Source organism: Pundamilia nyererei, unplaced genomic scaffold, assembly GCF_000239375.1.
Source record: "Pundamilia nyererei isolate P.nyererei 1_Seehausen unplaced genomic scaffold, PunNye1.0 scaffold00042, whole genome shotgun sequence".
Taxonomy (NCBI): Eukaryota; Metazoa; Chordata; class Actinopteri; order Cichliformes; family Cichlidae; genus Pundamilia; species Pundamilia nyererei.
The window spans coordinates 1,191,813-1,199,214 of NW_005187443.1; the positions used below are offsets into that span (position 1 = coordinate 1,191,813).

The following is a 7,402-nucleotide window of genomic DNA, read 5'->3' on the forward strand; positions in this document are numbered from 1 at the left end:
TTCTTAATTGTAAATGGCACCAAATTGTATTCAAAATTGAGCCACACTTATGGAGCTCCACAGTTCTGTTCCTGGTGTTTTGGTTGATATCTCTTGATTTTCCCATGTCAAAGAAACAGGCTCTGTGTTTTGCCTTATATGCATCCACAGCTGTGCCACCAATTTACTCACATGGCCTCTACTAACCTATCAGAAGCTTCTTCAGCTCAGAATGGAATCGTCTGGAGTTTTCTTATTAATTAACAATAAACTTAGTGTACATGTACTCCTAAATTTGATGAAAGTGATAAAAAATAGACAGCTCTGTCTCTCTTTATTCTGACATTTAACTAATTCAAAAGATATTTCAATATTTATTTATCCAAAACAAAACAAGTTTACTCTAAATTGATGTTGTACAGTAAAAAAACGTTCTTGTGTTTTCCATAAAGTGTATGTAAATATCTGGTTTCAACTGTGAATATACTGCTGTGTATTGAAGTTCCTCTTGTTTTGCATAGGAATATACTGAACAACATACAAAGCATAATATATAAAATACTACCAGAGTTTTTTCTTTGAAAGAAGCTCCTTATGTCCATTCTTGTATATCAGTGCATTACTGAAACCGATTTATTTAGCCATGGCGGGTAACAACTGAAAATATGAAATAAACACACATGTAAGCTAAGACTCTCTAAAGAAACAGCATTGTTGTTGTTCGGCTTTTCATTTCGCCATTTGTTGATTCACTTGAAGAGCAAGTAACGTAATATGGGTCAAGCGATCAGTTTGATATCAATCTTTTGTGATACACCGTCATATTTACATTATTTGTACAGTACAAATGATTTTCTTTGGTACCTGGTCAAACTTCAGCTCTCCTCTGTCTGCCTGGCTGCGTTTCTCCAACAGCGCACTCGTAGGCAGCAGCTGCCCCGCCCCCTTAGTGCCTGAGCTTGGATCATACCAATATTAGGGGGGATTTATGCACAGTCGTAAAATCCCACAGTGTGCACTATGTGCTTAGAATATTGTGTGTATTTTTTTGTTTTATACAGTTGTCAGCCAGGCATCTAACTATGAAAAAATTACACTCCAAAAGACTCCGGGCTTCTGAAAAAACAACCCGGGCTACACTTAGCTAATGCTAAAATTAAGACTAGCTGATGAGAGGGAAGGACTGAGAAAAATTAATCAAATATATGACCTACCTCCATGGTGCCACGTCCATATATTTGTCTCAGCAAGTGACTAAAACGTCCCCATGAAATAACACATTAAAAAAATATGACATTTTAAAGTGAATTCACAAAATTGTAAATGCTCCCCTCTAGTTCATATGCTGATAACCAAACTCTTGCAGTCATAGACTTGAGTTCAAACTGCAATGATTGAAAACTCACAACAAGTTATTTGCAATCTTTTACTGAGTTTATTTTATTATAATATAGTATAGGAGCAGGAAGGTTTGTTGCAGTCTAATCACTGGATGGACTCATGAGTTGGCTGAAGTAAGTGTTAGATGTGTTATAGTGTGCTATAATTTAATGTCGGTAACATTCATAGATGGTGAAAGGTTTGCAGTTGAAGTGTCTTTGGTAACTGCTACTCTAAGGAAACGTGGGATAAGCACTATTATCTTTTCTTTTTCTTTGATAGAATATTTTTATGCACTCGGGTTTGCAGTAACCTAGTGGATAAAAATCCTGATCTGATTTCTCCTTTCCAGTTTGTTTTGAGGTATATTTAATTGACAAGTAGAGTTTCTGTGATGTATTCAAAATGGAATGACATTAGTTTATTTAATTATATTTGTTTTTAAATTGTTTTGTAAAAAATAAATGTTTTAAAAAAGATATCCATATCTATTTTATTATTTGGATGAACGTGTAAGAAGAACAGAACTAGGACCAACAACTGCAGACAGTTCAACAAAACTGTAACAGGGTGAGAAAACTCAATATTTCACTTTTCAGAAAAGTTGGGCCAGCTTGATGCGAGAGGAGTAAGTGTCAACCTAACATTCTGTACTGTGTGCATATTGTGTCAGTGTTCTAAGTCAAACCACCTTTTTTATTGTTGTTTTTTTCATTTGTGAAGTTTCGTAAACTATATCTTGTATTCTGTTGTATGTTTGCATGTTGTATATTCGTTGCAGTAAAATATTGCCAGCCTGTTTTCTGTTTAACTAGGAGAATATAAGGCGTGCACACCCTAACCCTTCATTATTTTACAGTGCTAAATCTTAACAAACTAGATACACTCACACAAAAAACGTGTTCTACACATATTTTTTGTAAACACATGTAGCAGCAAGCTCACTAAATGCTTTATGTAAAATATTATGGATATTCATATGGTGGTTATATAAGATAAATTGATGTATGTTCCAAATGTAGAATGTTTCAGTAAAAAGTAAAGTAAAAATAAATTTACAGCAGACAATTTCTGGGAAAATTAAACATGCTTTTTTAAGGCTCACTTACACTGACCTATCCATTTTAGCTCAGACCATTTTTACCACATGAAAAGCAATAGTCGGCTGAATTTCATTCAGAACTGCCTAGTTGTCTAACAACCCTTTCAATTTAAATTCCTTGTCCTGTTTGATCTGCTCCACCTCCATGCTCTGAGGCCATCTGTCAATCTCCATTGTCAAGTCCAAGCACCAGACACTGAATGATCTTTTTTTTTTTTTAGAACTGCTTTTAATGTGAGTAATATATTTTTGCTTTTTAGTGGTTACAATAATCTTTCCTATTATGTCAAGACTCTTTGAGTCTCTTGAAATACATTCTATAAAATAATGGCATTATCATTGCAGATTATGCAAACATTAAACAAACGTTTCAACTTCTAGCAGTGGAAGTGAATTACATTGATCATACTGTTATAGTGCAACACTCTTTGTTGAAAACGCTGGGTCATGGCATTCATATGGATAGCACTTTGACACATGCCACCCAAACAAACATTTTCTCAGACAAAGCACACCCTCCCATAGTTACGGCACACCCATCAGGAGGATAATGGCCCACACCACAAAAAAACTACTCAGGAAACCAAATGCATTGACTTGATCTCCAAGATCCTATTATACCTTTGCAGCATCCCCCGGAACAAGCCCAGGCCAGTGATGCTGTCATCCACAGCCCACAGGACTTAAAGGACCCAGCATCTCCATGCCAGTCACGGCAGCATACATCAAAGGTTTAAGCCATTGTAGCAAAGTTTGAACTGAAACTGAGCTCCTAACTTTAGAGTCTAGGACCAACTCGATTAAAAGCCCCCTACATCATAACCCATTTTTCTTTCACCTGGCCTATTATGGCAACCATATGTGAGTTATGTAAATAATAATGCAAGTGGTGAACTGTAGTACAATAAAATAACTGGCAGTTCATTGTTTTTTGAGTTTTTGAAGCAGTAACTTTAAAATATGAGAAGATGAGAATTTGAAATGGTTAAATCTTGCTAGTTTTTTTTAAAACAACTGTTATTGTGACTCATTTGTCCAGGGTAACGATTCAAAACAGGGCTATAACTATACTGTTGATGGTAAAATTAATATTTTCAGATTATAACGACATTCTTCACTGCAGCAATTAAGGAGTCAAGATTTTAATCATTTATGCAAGTATACAGGGAAAATACAGTTATGTGTCTAGAGTGATCAGAACGGCCCCTTTTAGTGTCTTCTCTTAAAAAAGGAGACCCCTAAAAGCTATCAATTCAGTGTAGTGGAGTTAAAAAGAATAATAGTAATCACCATACCAGAATGCAGCACACAATAATCTCAAATGACGCTTTTAAAAACATTTTAAAGATATTAAAAAGAGGCTTTTACAGTAAATCTTATTGCTATAGAATTTCCCTCAAGCTACTCTGAAATTCAATGGTCTTTGCTTTGTTTTGTGGATCCAGACGAGCAATCAACAAAGGGCTGAAATGAGTATTTCTGAATTCAATCAAAACCTTTAGACCTGCTCAATAGCCAATTAAAGTATCTAGATAAAGAACAGAGTTTACTCTCTTTTTTGTCGAGCGTTTTTATCGCTAATCAAGAAATCACTGGTCCACTCAGCAAATGAGATGGACCCTGACGTGATCATCTTTTGAATACTCGTGATGCCATTGTGTCCTGCGTCAAAGGATAATGGACACCTCAGCTAATCAGAAACACAAGGCTCGAAAGAGGGAGTTTGTCTTCCTCAGTTCACTGATTGCCAGCTTCAGAACAGTTAGGCTATATGACGCACACCGTAGTCAGCTGGTGCGCGCTGCAGTTTCGCAAATAAGACTAAAAGACTTTTCGTGGAAAGATTGATTCGTTATGTTGCTGGCAGCAACTGGTGAAATGTGAATTTTCAGAAATGTTAGACTTATATCAAAGCAACTATTGGTGAAATTTATGAAAGAGCCTAAATGCACAAATTTATCCAGTTTTATTTAGTTTGGAAAAATATTTTGAAGTCCATGTTTCTTGACTAGAATGAACTCGGGCTCTTAAATCTTAACGAGAGCCGTTGCGAACCCACCGTTCTGTCTGCATAGAAACACCAGTTTTTATTTTTTACATTTTATATATTTATTTAAGAAGAATTTGTTTGTTAAACAATATCGCATCAGATTAATCACCGCGATCGGTGTGAGCAGTTATTCTGTTGCTGGGCTGTTTGCGTGTGTCCACCCGGATGTTATTTAATAGGTTACACGGTCATATCCTTAAGAGATCTTACTGCCCATGGCCTACACGGTCTCCCTGACATCCACTCACAAAAAGCCATTGTATACTTGGCCACTGAAATCTGATTCGTCTTCTTCTTCCTTTTTAAACCTACTTGAAAGCAAATATTTTAACCACATCTCAGTCTCAAGTGGATTTGTGTTAGGAGCACTTAGATTTAAGTCACTGTCACAACAGGCCACTCTCCTGCAGCCTGTAAAAATCGCAGATTTGAGAAATGTCATGTTCTCTTTCATCTTATCCAGGCGTGTACGCTTAACACCTGATAGCAGACTTGGACGGACTGTTTGGCAGCTGCTCTAAAGAGGTGGGTTTGGGCACAGCTCAGTTGTTTCTGTTATTGTGGCCAAGCCCACGCATAGTTTTTTTTATTTTATTTCTTTAGGTAGCCTGCTGAATGGTTGGCACAGCAGACTCAGCTATTTTTTTTTTTTTTTTGTAAACGTATGGTAGTTCCAAGAAGACCGCGTTCTCGGAAAGACTGAAACATAATCTTCACTTTTCAGTGACTCAGCGAGCCTGGTACACGACCAGATATTTGTTTCAGGGCTACAAGATGACAATGGCATCTATCAAGCCCATTCAAACTATGCGTGGCCACTGAGCCGGATCTTGAAGATTGAATGCATGTTTGGCACGGTACCTATCCATCTGAATCCCCACCTCGAGGCAACAGGTTACACGTCTCGCCTCCCTCAAATGCACTTATAGCGCACGGCTTTTGCACGGCTTTGACTTTCCATTTCTCCCAGCACTGCGCCTTTTGCACATGCCTCTCACCATGGTGGAACATAACGGCCTGGATATTATGTGTCCGAACAAGTATAGCAACAGCTCCTCGTCGTCGTCCAGCTCCGAGCAGGACAAGAAGATCTTCAGCAAACTAAAAATCAGTTTGTCCGAAGACTATCCGAAGAAGAACGCGGAGTTCCTGAGCGGGCAATACGGGACCAATCTGCTGTTGATCGGGGCGGCGTTGATGCTTGCCATCGCAAACAAGAACCCCTCCGTTAAAGAAGAGGATCTGCGGTCCTTCACTACCTGCCTCATGATCCTCCAGCTGCTCTGGATGATGTGGTACATCTTGGTACGGGACAGGCAAAAGAGCGTGCCGCCAGAAAAAGATGTACACGCCACCTCAGGCTGGATAAGAGGCGAGTTTGCGAGATTAAACAAGCAAATGCGCACTTATGCAACAGTTTTTTCCGTTAGTGTGAAAATTAAAGGGATTTATGCGCGTGACCACTATATGTTTGTTTCATAACTTAAAGATAACTTGAATGTTAACATATGTGGTCACAAAGACTTTATTTTCTTTGATTATATCGCTCAATAACTTTATTTTTCTAGGTGGTTTGACCCTTCTTGCACTCCTTTCACTGATTATGGATGCTTTCCGAATTGGGCAATATGTTGGTTTTCAACCTTGTGTGTCGGCGGTGCTCGTGGTATATCCTGTCATCCACGCAACTCACACTATGGCACAGGTATGTGCACAGCCTAGGCTTAATTTTTAAAATGTGACACTCTTTCAGCAGTATCTTTTTTTCCCATATACTATTTCAAGATCTTAGAATAATGTGCTCTTTGTTGTTAAGGCAAGTAGAGAGCGTTGCTGCGACAGTATAATCCGATCATTGTCCATGTCGCTTGAGTGTAACTGCATATATCAGTGGGAATCTTTAAATGCAATGACTTAAGCAAATAAATAGAATTAAGTTTACAATAAGTATGTGCTTAGTAAATTATGAAGTGTATTTCTGAAGCTTGATAGAATCACTAAACTGCATTTTGGACATGACTTTGTCAAGCTTTTTTTAAGACTTGTGTTTGGGTTTTATTTAGGTGCATTTTCTCTGGTTTCACATCAAGGATGTCATCAAGAGCTTTGAAACATTTGAGAGGTGTGTGAAATGTGCGATAACCTGGGCCTTTAGTCAATATATCCTTTTTTTCTTTTGTTTGTTTTTGCACCTGCAAATCATAAGAAAATTATGTGTTCATAGTTCTATTTTAATCAATGGCATGAAACAAGCTCAACAACACCGCTAAATCCTGTCACTTATACTTGCTGTTAGGTGATCGGGTGTCTTATTTTCAACTGCTGTCTCCTCAGATTTGGTGTAATCCATGCAGTCTTTACCAACATCCTCCTGTGGTGCAGTGGTGTGATGTCAGAGGCTGAACACTTCCTGAACAACCATAAGAGGAGACTTTCTGCCCTGGGCCTCATAAACCTCACTACAGGTAAGGACCCGGGGGTCGATTGCAGGCTTGTTTTTAGAAGAAAAGTACAATAGTCCGCTTGAGAACTCACTTCAGTGGATGAAAGAAAAGGGAAAGAGAGGAGGGCTTGGAAGTGCAAGGGAGGTAAGCCTGGCTGCTCAGCGGGTCTTGTTTGTGTCGAATGTCTCTCTATTAGGTTTCAGAAGACACATATTGTTGCCCCCTCCCCAGTCCTTTCCCCACACTTCAGCCACCACCACCTCCTTTGGCAACCCCCCACTTGACCTCAGACGGCTTTGTCCCCAGGCTGCTTAGACCCAAGGGTACTGCAATTACAGTAACTGATACATCTAAGCTTAGGGTTGAGGGGTTCTGCTACTCTTCTTCATATCCGGCTGACTGTGAGGCTGGCTGCACCCTGACTGTTGTTCACTTTTTAATTAAAGG

General features: G+C 38.7%; 1 protein-coding gene across 1 annotated transcript in view; it reads left to right on the plus strand.

Annotated features, from left to right (window-relative positions):
* The first annotated feature begins 5,309 nt into the window (after positions 1-5,309).
* otop1 (otopetrin 1) overlaps positions 5,310-7,402 on the plus strand; it is an 8,058-nt gene continuing 5,965 nt past the window's right edge. Inside the window, exons 1-4 of the mRNA XM_005731226.1 lie at positions 5,310-5,883; positions 6,080-6,216; positions 6,575-6,633; positions 6,846-6,976. Coding sequence (XP_005731283.1) covers positions 5,499-5,883; positions 6,080-6,216; positions 6,575-6,633; positions 6,846-6,976 — 712 coding nt within the window. The 5' untranslated portion in view covers positions 5,310-5,498. The remainder of the gene's footprint in view (positions 5,884-6,079; positions 6,217-6,574; positions 6,634-6,845; positions 6,977-7,402) is intronic.